The sequence below is a fragment of the Leptonychotes weddellii genome, chromosome 2, assembly GCF_054177405.1.
Source record: "Leptonychotes weddellii isolate Sample4059 chromosome 2, ASM5417740v2, whole genome shotgun sequence".
Classification (NCBI taxonomy): Eukaryota; Metazoa; Chordata; class Mammalia; order Carnivora; family Phocidae; genus Leptonychotes; species Leptonychotes weddellii.
The window spans coordinates 111,599,183-111,617,310 of NC_138370.1; the positions used below are offsets into that span (position 1 = coordinate 111,599,183).

At 33.6% G+C, this 18,128-nt stretch overlaps 1 protein-coding gene across 9 annotated transcripts in view; it reads right to left on the reverse strand.

Moving 5' to 3' along the window:
• CCSER1 (coiled-coil serine rich protein 1) overlaps positions 1–18,128 on the reverse strand; it is a 474,700-nt gene that overhangs the window by 43,598 nt on the left and 412,974 nt on the right. For all 9 annotated transcript variants that reach the window (XM_081812135.1, XM_081812140.1, XM_081812138.1 and 6 more), the window contains one exon: positions 5,687–5,894. In XM_081812135.1, the coding sequence (XP_081668261.1) occupies positions 5,881–5,894 (14 nt within the window). In that variant the 3' untranslated portion in view covers positions 5,687–5,880. The remainder of the gene's footprint in view (positions 1–5,686; positions 5,895–18,128) is intronic.

Below are 18,128 nucleotides of genomic sequence, written 5' to 3' on the forward strand. Positions count from 1 at the left end.
ATTTATTGTCATACTGTTGTTAATAGTATTCCCTTGTCTTCCTTTCAATGTCTTTAGGATTTGTACTGATTATTCCTGCCTTGATCCATTGATGACATTAGTAATTTGTTTCTTAATTTTTTTCTTCTTTTATCCTTCCTCAGTCTTTTTTTGTTAACTTCTCAAAAAAATTTGGGGTTCATAAATTTTCTATTTCTATTATCTCTTTTCAATTTTATTAATTTTGTTCTCCATGTTTCTTTCTATTCCTTCATGTTTAATTTGCCCTTCTCCTAGTTTCTTAAAGAAGAAACTTAGATTATTAATTATAGCACTTTCTTCACTTAAGGACAAACTTTTAAAACTATAAACTCCTTCTAAGCATGGTTTTAACTGTATACCACAAATTTTGGATTATCATCTTATGTTATCATCATCATTATCATCTCACTTGAAACACTTCAAAATTCCCCTCAAAGTTTTTAAAATGATCCATTAGGTATACAGTAATTTGTTGTTTAATTTCCAATATTTGATGTTTCTCTAGTTATTTTATCATTCCTGAGTACTAATTTAATTTCATTGTTCTAATATATATATATTTGATGTCTACATTTGAAATTTATTGAGACTTTTTTATGACCCACCATATACTCTGTCTTGGTGATGTTCCACATGGATTTGAAAAGATTGTATAATTCTATTATTAATTGCAATAATCTATAAATCTCAGTGGGGTTAAAGAAGTTGATAATGTTTAAATCTTCTGAAACTTTTCTGCTTTTGTTTAGTTGTTTTACCAATTCTTGAGAGAACAGAGTTAAAATCAAGTATGATGTGAATTTGTCCATTTCTTCATTTAGTTCTGTCAGATTTTTGCACCATGTATTTACAAGCTACATAAATAGGCCATCCACATGTATAATTATGTTCTCCTGATGAACTGACTCTTTCATCGGTATGAAACAGGCCTTTGATTCTGGTAATATATCTTATATTTATATCTATCTGAAAGTACAGCCATTCATTTTCTTGTGTTTGCAGTTTTAACAACATGTCTTTTCTCAATTTTTACTTTAAACACATTATTGAGCAAGCACAAACAAACATAAAGCAGACAGCAGAAACTTGTGATTTTTGTTATTTTGAAAAGATAAATATAAAGAGAAGTCTAATGATTAGACTGCTATCTACATTTACATGGGTAATTGCCTGTTTTTGGTAAATTTCCTTACATTATGACTGTCTACTATTGCTTTTCTCCCATCTGTAATTGTCCATTGCTGGACAATTACAAGCTTTTCATTTGCATTTGAGATGCACTGATAGAAAAGATGTCAGTTATAAAATTGTTGAAATCATTTTACTGAAATGTGCTTAAAAAAAAAAAACTCTTAAATGCCCACTGAATAATGATGAATGGTGAAGTTCAAAACACTCTGAATTTCATCATATATTTGTGAATTATATTTAAAATTAAAAAAATAAAAGAAATTAAAAAATACCTTTGAAAATTTTCCATTATTATTTTTGGAGATAATAAAATTCAATAGTTTGAACTATTAGGGGTTGTTGAGAAAAGAAAAAGGAAAATAGGTAAGAACTCTTCAGTCAATTACAAACCTAAATATTTATGGCTTTGTAAATTATATTGATTCTCAAATAAATGGTACTCTGATTTTCACTAATCAAGCTATATTGTGAGAATAGACTCATCTCACAACATTAACTATTTTTTTATTTAACATTTATCTTCTTTCTTTTCTTTCTTTTTCTTCTTTTCTTTTTTTTAATGCCTTATGATTCAGGAAATTTGCTAGGTACATTCCCAGTTCTTGCTTGTTAAATATAAACTAAAAAGGCATGGGTGGTAGTAGGGGATTACAAACAACCTCAGATAAATATTCTTAATGCTGTTATCTTTCTAGAAACTATACTACTCATTTCACTGAAATCTTCTCAGTAGCCTTCTCAGTTAGTTACTAAGGTATGAACAAACTTCATATGAGTGACAAAAGAGAACAGAACAAACTAAAAGGAAACAGAACAGAAACTTTCTCTGTAGATATTAAACATTCTCTTCTTAGAATTATGTGGAAAAAAATAACAAAAAAGGAAGAAAATAAATGACACAGTTTTCCCTTTGCTACAGTCACTTTCATCACTAATGCTGAAGAATAAAGTGACAATAGAATTTCTAAGGGCCCAAAGTCAGTCTTTTTTTTTTTTAAATAAAGGAGTTAATGTTTGGGGTTGTTGGGAATATGTATGTGCATTTTAACAATAGCAACTGATCTTCAAAAAGGGCGAACAAAATTAAAAGTGTGAGATTCCACTCAAATTATCCACATTTAACCCAACTCAAAATTAAAATTAAAATTTAAGACATCAACAGAACACCACTGGGAAAAATCTCAGGTAGGAGCATTTTTTAATATATTAAACTCATTAATTCCTTTTTATTTTAAAAATAAAATAATTGGGATCTTCTGCAGTTAAAAAATAATCTGTGTATAAAAGTGGGACTACTATGCATCATAAAAAAGTACCTGTAAATGGGAGTAATTTTTCTATATTAAAAAGCTTTTGTTAATCTAAGATGAATAATTGGTATTAAACTCAAATTAAGTAATGAAATGTAAATTACCGTTTGAAAATTCCTGGCTTAGAGAACATTTTTTTTTAAGTTTATTTATTTTAGTCATCTCTACACTCAACATGGGGCCCAAATTCCAACCCTGAGATCAAGAGTTGCATGTTCTACCTACTGAGCCAGCCAGGCGACCTGAGAATATTTAAATAAACAATTTTTCTTTAAAGGCATCTATTAAAAAGACAACTAGAACAGCTGTCTATGCTAATCATATAATATTGTCTTTCTTGTTGTCAATAAAGAATAAGACCCCCCACTCTCTGAATGTGCTTAACAAAGATGTAATTATTGCTCATTATACATCAGCTTTAAAAATCAATTCTCTTTGGGGTGCCTGGGTGGCCCAGTCGGTTAAGCATCTGCCTTTGGCTCAGGTCATGATCCCAGGGTGCTGGGATCGACTCCTGCATGGGGCTCCCTGCTCAGTGGGAGTCTGCTTCTCCCTCTCCTCCCTGCTCGTTCTCTCTCTCGCTATCTCTGTCTCTCTCTCTCAAATAAATAAATAAAATCTTTAAAAAAATAAAAAATAAAAATCAATTCTCTTCAGTTTCTTCAAATATTCTTTAATGAATAAAAACAGATGGAGGTATGAAAACAATCTCAAAATATTCAGGACACTGACTCCATAGTGAATATCACTGAATATTTTTTAAATTATAAAATTAAGCACCCTAAGAAAGCCTTTGACACTTCCTGTCAGTTCTTCCTACTTCCGTTTTACTTGTTGATTTTTTAATTAAAACTCACACCAAGGGAGAGGCTCTAGCTGAATAGTTGAACATTACAGACTTTGACATTAATATTTTTTAAGGTAACAGTTGTTATTTATTTATTTTTTTTTAATTTTTTTTTTTTAAAGATTTTATTTATTTATTTGAGAGAGAGAGAATGAGAGACAGAGAGCATGAGAGGGAGGAGGGTCAGAGGGAGAAGCAGACTCCCCGCTGAGCAGGGAGCCCGATGCGGGACTCGATCCAGGGACTCCAGGATCATGACCTGAGCCGAAGGCAGTCGCTTAACCAACTGAGCCACCCAGGCGCCCTATTTATTTTTTTTTAAAGATTTTATTTATTTATTTGACAGAGAGATAGAAGAGCACAAGCAGAGGGAGTGGCAGAGGGAGAGGGAGAAACAGGCTCTGCACTGAGCAGGGAACCCGATGCGGGACTCGATCCCAGGACCCTGAGATCATGACCTGAGCCGAAGGCAGACGCTTAACCATCTGAGCCACCCAGGCGCCCCGGTAACAGTTGTTATTAAGCTTGCTTTGTTCAAAGAGATTCAGGCTGCATGTTAAGCCAAAGGTCAGGGAGATTTGACAAGTGCAGCAAAACACTTATGTTGTCAGTATAGAAACCACATTAGTCATACATATAGTGTGCCTTAAATATTTAACAGGCTTACCAAACATTAAAAGCCCTAATTTGTAGTGTTTGTCAATTCCTGTGGCATAATACTCCCATGTGGCTGATTTCAAGCTACCAAAATGACATGAACAAATCTAAAATTGGAAAATATACACAGTAGCCCTTATGTAGTATTTCCACATATAGATCCAAATAGATGTAAATAGTTAATAGTAGAATATAGTAAAATAAATAGGAAATGGGTTTTGAGTATTGATTACCCTTCTAAAAATATAATGTGTTTCATTATAAGTGTATATAATTTAATTTTTATGCCTATCCTTAACTGATAGCTCATAAAATTCTTGAAATTCTAACAGTGATCAAATATAAAAGCACTACTTCTGCACACCACTGTATAGATTCTAGATCCAAAACCACCCCAGCAATATAAACTAGTATGGAATCCAGATATCTCTTCCAGTTTTTACTTTAACATCTGATAAGAACACATGACTGAATGCCCCCAATAGTCTATGGCATCATTTCTTTTAAATTCCCTTCTCTCTTCCTGATTCCATTCTGGCCTCTAGTAGTAGCTGCTAGCATTATTATTATTATTATTATCATCTAAGTGTTAGAAAAGCAAATTATTAGTGATCATCTTTGTAAGGGAACCTTAATACTACTCATTCTAAATAGTTATATATTTCTGTTCTCACACTATTTATTATCATTTCCTATCAATTAATACAAATCAATTGAACAATAGTGGGATACAGTAAAAAGTCACTAACTTTGGAGTCAAATCTCAGGCTGCTGTCTTGAATTCACACCTAGCAGAAGAAAGTCATTTAAAATTTCTGACCTCTCACTTTATGTGTTTGATATAATATTGATGTGTATACTGTTTATAGAAATCCCCAAAGAAATCAGTTGTTATAATTATAATAATAAATCTGCAGCATACTTAAATCCTAAAGAATGGCTGATTACTGGGCATAAAGAGGATTAATCCATTATACACTTTCCTAACTAACTCACCACCTGAGCACAGACTATAGGAGGGCAACTGTATTCAGTGGGCAAAATCAGACATTCAGATTAGATTTTACTAGACTGATTGTTACTGGGACAAAAATGAATACACTACTTTTATGGCATCATGCAAATAAAGCCTCAATATCATTAAAGTGAAATCCATTTAGGTCACCTGGGTGGCTCAGTCAGTTGAGCATCGGACTCTTGATTTTAGCTCAGGTTATGATCTCAGGGTCCTGGGACTGAGCCCAGCTCTGGGCATGTCACCTACTTAGGATTCTCTCTCTCCCTCTCCCTCTGCCCCTCCCCCCTCCTCTCTCTCTCTAAAAAAAAAAAAAAAATGAAGTCCATTTAATAAGTCTCTCAATAGCTTTATAACAACATATAAACATAGCTTAACAGCTGATGCCCATTTCTCTTTAACCAACTTTGCCTGGGTTTGGTGTCAATTTATTCTCTTTCAATTCCTTCACAGAATCTTAGAATTTCAGAGCTGAAGAGTACCTTATAAACCGGAGCTCCACATCCTTCATTTGACATATGAGAAAAGCTAGGCTGCAAGAGGATACTTGACCCCTGCCCAGTGTCATGCAGTTAATTATTAACAGAGCAGGACTACAGACTCCACTGTCCACCAGCACTGAAAGACATTAGAGTAAACCATTACCTCTTGAAGAACTCTTTTCATCTTTAATAACAACGTCTTGACAGCTGTGCAGTCCTGTAACATCAGTCTGAAGGGCAGAGAATCAAGGCCACCATTTTCTTCCACACCTTGCAGGGGCCAGTCTGCAGATGGACTGCTGGGCATTCGGCTGATATGGGAACACCTGACTTCCGGATCAATGTCTTTTGTTAATTTCAGGGAAAGATTCCTAACAAGAAAAAAAAAATTACAATGTAGCATATTCAGAGCAGTATTTTCCAAGCTGTTGATCAATGTCAGGAGTGAGCTAGAAAAAATTTCTTGTGACTGGCATCATTTCTTCTCACTGGTTTTTGAAAATTCTGAGACCCTTTTGTCAAAATTATGAAATAGGTCAATTGTATTTTTAGTAGTAAGGTTCAACGATAATCACTATTTTAGAATGTGATTTTTTCCCTTTCGAGAATTTCATTTATACATAACACTGTGCTTATACTTTCTTAAATTAACAATTTTTAAAATGTTGAAAGTCAACAGAAATCACCAAAAGAGAAATTTCATATCTTTTCTGAAAATACGTTTAAAAATTAATTGGAAATGAAAGATTAAGAAACCCAAAACTAAGATAAAATAATTTTGTTAATTATTATTTTAAATTACTAAAGCAATCAATGGCCATTTTCCGAGTTAAGAAAGACTTGTATACATAAGATTTTATGTAAAAATAGTAAAATAAATGGAAGATGAATAACTTCATATGTAGTTAGTATGTTTATCAAATTATCATTAAATTTTTAGCATAGTAATGTGTGGAAAAACACACCCATATATTTACCCTGTTCTACTTGATAATCAACAATTATTTGAAAATATTGCATTTTGAAAATCCTCTAACAAGGCTTATATTAATTATGTAAAATAAAAGATACTAAGATTGACAATTTTCCAGATGTGCAGATCAGGAATCTAAAAATAGTACAAAAGAGGAGTTAATGAAAATAGTCTTTTCCATTGAGTTTTCTGAATTTGTTTCCATTTCTTAAAACCCAGGGGCCTCTGCAATAATGACAATTAACATGATAGCATAGCTCAGGCTATTTATGAAAAAACAGTTTAGGACTTGTGCTCAATTTTAGTAGCTTTTATGTATATTATTTCCTGAATTATATAACAAGGTCACTTAGCAACCTAAATTGAAAAAAAAAAAAAAATAGAGTAGCCTTGTAACTTGCCACCAAGATTAGGAAAAGATGCCGATAAGAAATATATCCTCGGGGCGCCTGGGTGGCTCAGTCGTTAAGCGCCTGCCTTCGGCTCAGGTCATGATCCCAGGGTCCTGGGATCGAGCCCCACATCGGGCTCCCTGCTCAGAGGGAAGCCTGCTTCTCCTTCTCCCACTCCCCCTGCTTGTGTTCCCTCTCTCGCTGTGTCTGTCTCTGTCAAATAAATGAATAAAATCTTTAAAAAAAAAAAAAAAAAGAAATATATCCTCAGTTAATTTTATTCAACTCTGATTATTCATGATAGTAAATTAATTTTTTAAAGATTTTATTTATTTGAGAGAGAGATAGAATGTGTAAACAGTCGGGGAGGAGGGGGTGGAGGGCAGAGGGAGAGGCAGAGAATCCCAAGCAGACTCTGTGTGGAGTTTGAGTCTGGGCTCGATCTCCAGACCCATGAAATCATCACCTGAGCCAAAATTATAAGTCTGACGCTTAACCAACTGAGTCACCCAGGTGCCCCCATATAGTATAATTAATTTTTAAAGTATTAGATAATTAGTAAATAAAACACACTTTTGGATTACACTGAATTTTTCACTTATCTTCACAGATACATTCATTGATCACAACTGTCCTTTGAAGTGATAAGACAGTAATTACTGTCTTCATTTTGTATCGATAATAAAATAATAAATAAATAGTAATAGGGATGTTTGGGTGGCACAGTTGGTTAAACCACCGACTCTTGATTTTGGCTCAGGTTATGATCTCAGGGTTGTGGAACTGAGCCCTGGATTGGGCTCTGCGCTCAGTTGCGAGTCTGTTTCCTCTCTCCCTCTCCCTCTGCACCCACTCATGCTCTCTCTCTCTCTAAAATGAATAAATCAATCTTAAAAAAAATATTAATAGCTAAAAATTTTTGAGGGCCTACTTATAGGCCAAATACTGTGCTAACCATTTCATGCATGTAATTCACTCAAATTTTGAACAAGTTCGAGGTAGATATAATAAGTATCTTAATCTTATATGAGGAAACTGAGGCCCAGATAAGTAACTTATCTCAGAGTTAAAAAGCTAGTAAGAAGTAGACTTGGGATGAATCAACCTAGGCACTCTTGCAAGACTTTTTTTTTTTTTTCCCCCTACTAAACACATAATGTGCCTATATATAACAATGCTTAATGCATCTCAGGTAGTCTTATAAGGACTTTTACATGTTAAACCACTTACTACAACTCTTTTAGGTAGTATTATTATCATCCCCATTTCATAGTTGAGGGAGTTTAATATCAGAGAGGTGAAGTAACATGGTGATGGTCACACAGCAAAGAAGGGACAGAGCTGAGATTTGAATGCAGACAGGGCACTCAAGCTCTAAGCCACTACATGAGTCTGTATCTCATGTGAAAAACAAGAAAATAAGCCAAAAACTAAAAACAAAAAGCTAAAAAGATAAAAGGAAACATAAAACCCTACAATTATGCAAAGAATCATTTATATTTTCACTTTTAAAATATATTTTATCTAATATGACATTCATCTTAATTATGCACAACTTGTGAACCATGCAATCATTCTTAAAGGTTTCCATTTTATTTTAGTGTCTTCTATCCTATTTTCTCTAAGATTGATAAGAATAAAATGGAATATAAAAATTATATTTCACAGTATGTGTAATAGTTTATTTATGATAGAATTTTCAAAGATTAATCAGGTTTTAGTTGTGAACCACCCTGGTGTCTGGCACAAATTGGGCTGACTTGGTAAATAATTGTACAATTGAAGTTGAAAAATGAATACAATAATGAGTGAATGAATAAAACATATTTTTTGTAATAATCTATGCAATATATCTCTCATTTGTATACATAAATTTTTATGCAAGGTGAATTGTTATGCATTGCAGGGCTGCCACAGTTCAAAACTTCCTAGCACTCTTACAATAAAGTAATTAAGCTAATGTTTTTATAATTCCTTTAGTTAGATTGCTATTTCTTTAGACCTTTTTGTGCAATCACAGATCTAAACATCAGTGAAGACTGACAAATGTTTCAGAAACCACACAGGTCTGAAGTCTTGTGACTAATTTCAGTTTACCGAGGTTCTGTGGATTACAGTTTAACATTTACAAATCTAAGAATCCCTGTAATTTTCAGAGTTAAGAATGGACTATATACAAAAATGCTTAGAAGATAAATTAACCATTTGTTTTATAATTCAAAAAACCTGAATGTATCCTTAATTCCAACAAGGGAGAATGATGGCATTTTTTTCACAATTACAGAAAATATCCATATTGTGTCCAGCAGAGCAATGGTGGCTGAAGTTGCAGAGCTTAACAGGATACAGTCACTGACCCCAAGAGGCTCACCACAGTTATTAAATTTTTAATAGGTGATACCAAAAAATATATATGTATCAGTGACAGTTGACCCTTAAACAACATGGATTTGAACTCTGTGGATCCATTTATGTGTGGACTGTTTTCGATAATTACAGTACAATACATGAATTTTTTTCTCTTCCTTATGATTTTCTTCATAACATGTTCTTTCCTCTAGCTTACTCTATTGTAAGAATTCAGTATATAATATACATAACATACAAAGTATGTGGTAACTGACTGTTACTGGTAATGCTTCCATTTAATCCCAGGCTATTAGTAGTTAATTTTGGGGGGGGTGTCAAAAGTTATACACAGATTCTTGGGGCGCCTGGGTGGCTCAGCCGTTAAGCGTCTGCCTTCGGCTCAGGTCATGATCCCAGGGTCCTGGGATCGAGCCCCACATCGGGCTCCCTGCTCCGCGGGAAGCCTGCTTCTCCCTCTCCCATTCCCCCTGCTTGTATTCCCTCTCTCGCTGTGTCTCTCTCTGTCAAATAAATAAATAAAATCTTAAAAAAAAAAAAAAAAAGTTATACACAGATTCTTGACTGTGCGGGATGCGGTGCCTGCAACCCCTGGGTTGTGCAAGGGTCAACTGTAATATTCTTTTGCACATGAAAAACGAGTATTTTCACCTCAAAAGATTTTATTTCTATGTGAAAAATAGTCGGCCACAAGACCACCATAATCAAAATCATTCTTTTTTTTTTTTTTTTTAGCCATTCAGTCAGAATGGCTAAAATCACTCTTCATTAGGTTGAGGTAGTTAGTGAAATAGGCCGTTAAACAGGACTACTACTTAGTTGCATAGGATAGCACAGCCATCCTATTGTATGTTTGTGACCATTATATTTCTGAATGGTAACTCCCCGAAGTTTACAACTGTTAAATATTTTAAATCTCAATTTTTTTAACAACAGACTTTTATTGCGCTCAAAATACCCAAGTGTCTCTGGGTAAATTCATCTAAAAAAAAAATCCCATCCCTGTAGTTGATGAAAAAAAGAGAGAAAAATCTCTACTATGGAGCCACAGTTTCCTCTTGCACAGACCACCCATAAGGCCAGGAGGATAAAGTGAGGTTCAAGTACTCCCCGTTTATGCATTAGCAGGGATCACTAGATAATACAATCTGTACACTTTGGGACATAATAGCTCTCTGTCTGCCAATGCTCTGAATTATTATAGTTTCAGAAAACTGAACAAATAGGCATTATATCAAAAAAGTTAGACAGTCCCTTAACTTGGCCAAAAAAAGCAGAGGCTGTGGGGGGGAAACTGAGGCCTGATACAGTGGTTCATTAATCACCATAACTAGTACAAACAAACAACAACGACATTGTAATCTCCGCTGAACACATTTATATACACTTCACCCTCTCTGTGTCAACTTCATGAATCTTCAGTAGAACTGCTCAGTAATTTTTACACTTGCCTTGTTGCTCATGAATGATCTTTAAGTCTTTATAACTTAAAATTTAACCCATAGCTTTTCCACAGCAAAGGAAGCCATCAACCAAATGAAAAGGCAACCTACTGAATGGGAGAATATATTGCAAATGATATATCTAATAAGGAATTAACATCCAAAATACATAAAGAACTTATACTACTCAATACCAAAAAACCAAATAATCCAATTAAAAAATGGGCAAATGACCTAAATAGACATTTTCTCAAAAAGTCATACAGATGACAGACACGTGAAAAGATACTCAGTATCACTCATCATCAGGGAAATGCAAAACAAAACTGCAAGGAGATGTCACCTTACACCTGTCAGAATGGCTAAAATCAAAAAGACAAAAAAATAACAAGTGTTGCCGAGATGTAGAGATAAAGGAATGCTCGTGTACTGCTGTAAAGAATGTAAATTAGTGCAGTCACTATAGGTAATAGGATGGTGGTTCCTCAAAAATATGAGAAATAGAAATACCATAGATCCAATAATTCCACTACTGGGTATTTACCCAAATAAAACAAAAACACTAATTCTAAAAGATATATGCACTCTTACATTTATTACAGCATTATTTACAATAGCCAAGATATGGAAGCAGCCCATGTCCATCAATAGATAAGTGGATAAAGAAGATATGGTATTTGTATATAATGGAATATTACCCAGGAATAAAAAAGAATGAGATCTTGCCATTTGTGACAACATGGGCGGATGTAGAGGGTATTATGCTAAGTGAAAGAAGTCAGAAGGAGAAAGACAAATATCATATGATTTCACTTACATGTGGAATCTTAAAAAAAAAAAAATCAAACAGAAAACCAAAAAACATAAAAAGCAGAAACAGACACTTAAATATAGAGAACTGGTGGTTGCCAGAGTCGGGGGGAAGATGGAGGAATGGGCAAAATAGGTGGAGGGGAGTGGAAGGAATAGGCTTACAGTTAGGGAATGAGTGATTAGTCATGGGGATGACATGTATGGCATAGGGAATATGGCCAATGGTATTGTAACAGCATTGTAGGGTGACAGACAGAAGCTACACCTGTGGTGAGCACAGCAAAATGCACAGAGTTGTCAAATCACTGCTGTACACCTGAAACTAATGTTGTATTGTGTGTCAACTATATGTCAGTAATTAATTAATTACCTTTTTAAAAAAGAAAATTTCACCTCAATAAGAAAGCACTAGACCCTGTGTTCCAAACAAAATAAAAAGAGAGAGGAAGAGAGAAAGACAGAAATCAAATCCTTTTGATTAGCGCAGGAATGAAAATTAAGCTACCCAGGTAAATGGTACATGGAATCATTCTGTTATTATTTCTTACAACTGCACTGAATCTATACTTATCTCAAAATAAAAAGTTTAATTAAAAAATTACCAACATTTAGATAAATGTTGAAACTTACGGGCCTTTCTCAGTCTGTAAGTACCACAAAAATGAAGGTTTTTAACAGCACAGCTCATAAATGTTATATTAAATGTATTCTTGAAAGTTTCAACTGGAGAAATTTGAGTTTCAACTGGCACTTTAAACATTTAACTAAAACTACTACAGTGAATTCGCTTTGTACTTTTGTCACTGGAATTCTGTGTGTGAAAGGAATTTTCTATCAAACTAGTTCAAAAGTTCTGCTGCAATTCTATTTTCAATATGACAGACAAGTTTAATAAGAAAATATGTATCTTGACATAAACTTTAGAGTGATTAAAGAAGTTTTCCTCCCCAGGGAGAGAAAATAAAAGATTATTTTCATGATTTTTTTCTCATTTAGGTATAAGGAGCACTGCCAGTTTGATAGTGAGAAATTTTCTTTCCACCTACATCATCTGAAAACTTCCCAGTATAGTGTCCACATGACTAACAAAGTACAAGATCACGTCAGTTGCAAAGGATTGATGCTCTCAGCTGTCATAGGAGTTATTCCTTATTTAATGCACTGACACCTTTCATTATAGCAAATGTCTATGGCCATAAGGGCTCTCAATGATTTACACTTGATGATGTGGCTATGATTTCTGAAGCAGATTTCCAAGGAATGAAAAGCAAAAGTAATCTCTACTTGCCCACCATAATAAATAAGCATATGCATACATCTGTCTTCCAAAGCTTCATTAAGTAGACCTGCAGAAAATAATACTTTCTAAAAAACTTTACTTTTGGAAACTGATTTTTATTTAATCTGCATTTCAAAAAGGGCTGGGTTATTCATGGTAAATTAAATTTTAGCTTAAATAATTCTTAGACAGGCACAAAGATACAAATCTATATTAACAGATTGGCATTCCAGAGCTAAAAACTGTCTGTTTGAGAAACTACAAAAAAGGCTATTGTTGATAAATAAGCCATTCTTCTCATATTTCCTTTCAAAATATACTGTTTATCTCAAAGTGTCATTTTAGTGGGAAAAAACTTGAATGTCAAATTCTTTTGTGGTTCGATATTTAGCTGTATTATTGGAAAGGATGGAACCAGCATTCATCTCTCCACAGTAGTAGTATAGTGGTTATAATAACTTTTTAACACTTTACATTTAGATATAAATTTACATTTGAGATGGACTTCACTACCACCTGAAGTGATGGGTAGAAAAAAAGCAAGAAATGGAGAAAGGCAAGCTAAAATACAAATGTCTTAACATAACCAACAAGGCCCTCCATAATGTACCAACTGTCTGCCTCACCATACCTTATTTTATAACAACCGTTTCCTTGTTTTTTAAGCTCCAATTACACTGGCCTTCATCCAGGCCCTGAAATGTGCCAGACTTCATCCTGCCTCAGGAACTTTGTCTGTTTTTCTATCTGCTTGAAAAAGTGCTGCTTACCCTTGCACCTTCAGATCTCCCCTTAACATACAACTCTTCTTAAGGAAACCACCTTTGCATCTATACAAACATACACATCCTTGTTTCTATGCTAAGCCTTCTTTTGTAGCACTTACCACAATGCAGTTAAAACATTAATTTGAAGAGACCTCTGAGAACACACTGGATTGAGTTGAACTACACTCCACCTCCCTTGTCAACTATGAAGAGAAGTTGGATGAATTATAAGCACATTTATTTTTAAACATATTACAGTGCAGGAGGGAAAGACAGAAAAATTTCCAGATGCCAAAAGGGCAAAATTAAAACAGCAATAATTATATGAGTTACCACTGTAGTGGTTTCAGTATGTTGAACTTGGGTTCAGTCTGCAAAAACAGAAGGGGCAGGTTTGGTGCCTATGCAGATTTAGGGGAGTATCTGGCAGTAACAAAGAAGTCTTAACAGTACTGGGAGACAAGAGAGTTTCAAACTTAAAAAAAAAAAAAAGCCCAAATATCAATCTGATCTAACTTTTAAAATAACCGTTGGCTAGAACACTCTTCTTTCTTTAAAGACAATAAAATACAGACCCTCAGAAATAAATAATCCACAATGTCTGGCAAATAGTCAAATGAACAGACATGCAAAGAAGAAAAAAGGGAGACAAAAACAATTCATAGACATTATGAGATGACCCATGTGTCGGAATTATCAGACAAGGATTTTAAGCAGATATGATTATAACTATGTTCAAAGCCTTAAAAGAAAAAGTTGACATAATGAATAAATACATGGTTGATCTCATCAGAGAATTGAAAACTATAAAAAAAGAACCAAAATGGAAATTCTAGAATCAATTGATGCAGTTTCTGAAAGGAAAAAAATATAAGCATATTTTATATATATTTTATATATTCACATATACATATGGCATACATTGTTGGTTGTCTGCCCACTATTCACTCACACTTCCTTCCTTCTTCTTTAAAATAGAAACAAGAAAAAAAAAAAAACCTCCCCAATTTGTTTCAATGCTGGCTCTATCATGGCTCCATGAAATGACAGAAAGAATGGTGGGGTTCCTCAATGCTTCCTATCTGGTAAAAAGAGACACAGGAAAAGACAGCCGTCCTTCCTTTGGATATTGTTTTGACTTGATATATTTTTTAAAACTGCTGGTGGATTCTGCATAGACACCCAGCTGTGAAAAAACTGAAGAGAAAAATATTGGGGTAGACCTGGCTCCTTGATAATGTCATTGTTTCTTTGAATTAACCAACACTGAAAACTTGCTACCTATAGATTTCTTGTTGGACAGGATAACATATTTTTTGACTGTTTAATGAAATTTGAGTTAGTTTTTTCTCTTACTTGAAGCTGAACCCATTCTAACTAGTATAACTACCAAAGAATAGATTCCTGAGAACATTAAGCCTAGAAATAACAGTGAGATTACATAATCACTTGTGTAAGTTTTTGTTTAATGACTACATTCGGGGCTCACATGTTCCAAGGAAATAGGAACAGTACTTATCTTTCTCATTCATTAATGTATCCATCAAACTTTATTGCACAATTATATGTAATACTCATATCAATAAATAATTAAATCAATGCTAGAAAAAGCATTATAGGACACATAGTTTAACATTCACATTTAATAAAGAAGTTCAAGCCTAAAGTAATTTTCTAAGTGCCACACACTGGAAGGTGGAGAACTCGGATCTACTGATTTCTAGTCCAGTGCTCTTTTCTTCATATTGCATCTTCTTTTAATAGTATTAAAATTTCAGATATACCTGCATTTACCTATTTTAAGCTGTATGCTGGAATAGTGAAATATTAAGTTACAGTCTCAGGGAATGATATTAAATAGTAAAAACTCCAGTTCCACAGAAAAGTTTTAATTTCCTTCTCCAAAATTTTAGGGAAAGTAAGTATTTCACGACTACAAACCTGATCATACAAAGTGTGAAAGTACTTGTTTACAAAGAAAAGGCTGACTTGATTGTCTATGTTCAGTACCATTCCTGCATGCCATAATGTCATTCACACTTCTCCCTTTCATTCTCTACTTTTGTTTTCACATGTGATTTAAGATCCACTTTAAAGAGCATTTCACACTAACGAAAAAAAATTGAATTAGTGAATGTAGAGTTAAGTAGAGACTTGCCTATTATGAACTTTTTTCCTTTTTAAGATAAACTTCTTTTCAACAAAAGAGTTTCATATTTTTAGTGTAGTAGTATCGATGAGAATTATTTTTAGACATTGAAATTACATTATTGACAACAATTTGATTTACAAAGCTATTTGTTGCCTGCCCTCTTCCCTTCAATATCAGGATAATAAGCCACAAAAAAACAATGTCTTGCTTCAGATCTGTATCAGGTAGGGATTTGACTAATCTTTTGGAACCAAACTACCACCATAAAACGCATCCTATTTCATTATCACAGAAAATAGTTAGAACCTATTGTTATTGTTTTAAGAGCTTGTATGTTTAAAATTCTCCATCTATGACCACTTTAGGAGAGCATATAATTCTTTTTTAAATATAATTTAAAAGAAAATTTATAAAAATATGTTACTTTATATTTGCTTTTGAAATTTGTTATATCAGAACTTCTTAAAACCATAGAATGTCTCTTATTTGTCTCTAGATATCTAAATAACCTTTATAAAATGCAGTATTTTACAAATATAAGCAGCTGGGTTGATCACAACCAGGCTATAAAGTTATCTCTAAGTAAAATTTTAATATAATATATATCATTAATGATATGTTAAAAGTTATGCAACTTACAGGCAACTATCTATCTAGTTTTTAAAGATTGTTCTATGCCCTTCACCTTTTAAAAATATTCGAGATCTGGCAATACCAGTGTGATAAGTGACAGTCATGAAAGTATAATCTAGGAAGTCATGTTCCCAAACAGAAAATCAATTCTTCCTCTGTAGCTTGGCATAAAGGCAATACCTAAAATTATTGATATAACACATACTGGCTAAGAAACTGTAAAGCTTTCAAAACTTTCAAAGCTAAAAAGACTCAGAGATAATGACTTTGAGTAAACTTTAGAGCCACAGAACTTTATCAATTTGAGAAAGATTAATAAAACCTACATAAATCTTAACAACCAAATTCTCCATATTCCATTCTTGAGATAACAAAAGGCATTGTGATGATCTATACTCAATTTCAACTAGAAAAATAAGATTTTCTATATGATACAAAATCAAGTATTCCCAAATATCTTGGCAGACCCACTCACACATACACAGAAATGATGTGGATTACTTTTAAATATGTTAATTCCAGGGCTCAATCTCCAGCCCCCTGTGTCATAATCTCATCTTGCTGTGTCACCTATTTAGCCTTTGAAAGACAAAACATGTAGCACAATAGCAGAATAGGTTAAACATACCTTCTTATGCTCACTGGCCATAATTTTTCCCAGGATATATGTGAGTTTTGATATAGTGTGACTAATTTATATTTCTCCTTTAAGGCTGGATTATGCCCACCCCTCTCCTAGGAAGTCCTCGTCAACCCTTCTTACTACCTCAGGCTCTAGAGCTGCCTCTTTTCTTTGCCAGCAACACCAAAGAAGGTAGAGACCCTCTTTTAGTGATCATTGTATTTCCAGATGCCTTGCATCCAGCAGTCTCTCAATAGGTATTTGTTGAATTACTATGCAAATAATGCATCATGGAACACTATATCAAAAACTAATGATGTAATGTATGGTGATTAAGATAACATAATAAAATAAAAAATAAGTATCTGTTGAATGAAATACTTGATATATGGTAATCTTACATAAACTAAACACATGTGCTAAGAATTCTACCTTATTAATCCTAGGCAACAGATTTATGTATCACAATTTCCCATGAAGCACTTTTCAGATTTATCTTTGCAACTTCCCCAAGGCAAAACTGTTCAAGGTTGTAAAAATATTCTGGACCAGTGAATTAGCGTTAGACAGAGACAAAAGAGATTAAGATCAAATAGAATGAAAACAATAATAGTGATGGAAATACTACTACTAATAAAACTAGATGGAATATGAGTATAGCCCTTAAGTAGTTGCACAGGAGAAAGTGTAGGTGGGAATTGTCATGGCTTCTGGGTTTAAATCTAGCTCCTTCTGAGTTCTCGGTGTGAACTTTCTCGTGTCAAATAAAGTTGTAGTGGGGGCACGACTGTTTGAGTGAGGATGATCTCATTTTTAATAATATAGAAAACAATGTAGTTTCCCACTTATCTTGAAGATCTTTCCTACTAAATGAAAAGTGTATAATTTCACTCCAGCCAATAAGCTGTCTCAAAACCATAATTCTAGTAACTGAGTGGCTTTTGGAGTCATGAGTGTACTGAAATGAGTAATAACTTTCTGCCTGAAGTAAGAATAAGAAAAATTAGAAAGCACCTGAAAAACCAATGGATAGGTTTATTTTCTTTAAATTTATTTTCTTTAAATATCAGTCCTAGTTGAATTTTAAATTATATCAATGTTTAAGTATCTTAATAGTCAGTTATGACATCAGTAATTCACTGTGAGCTGTAATTCAGTTAATCAA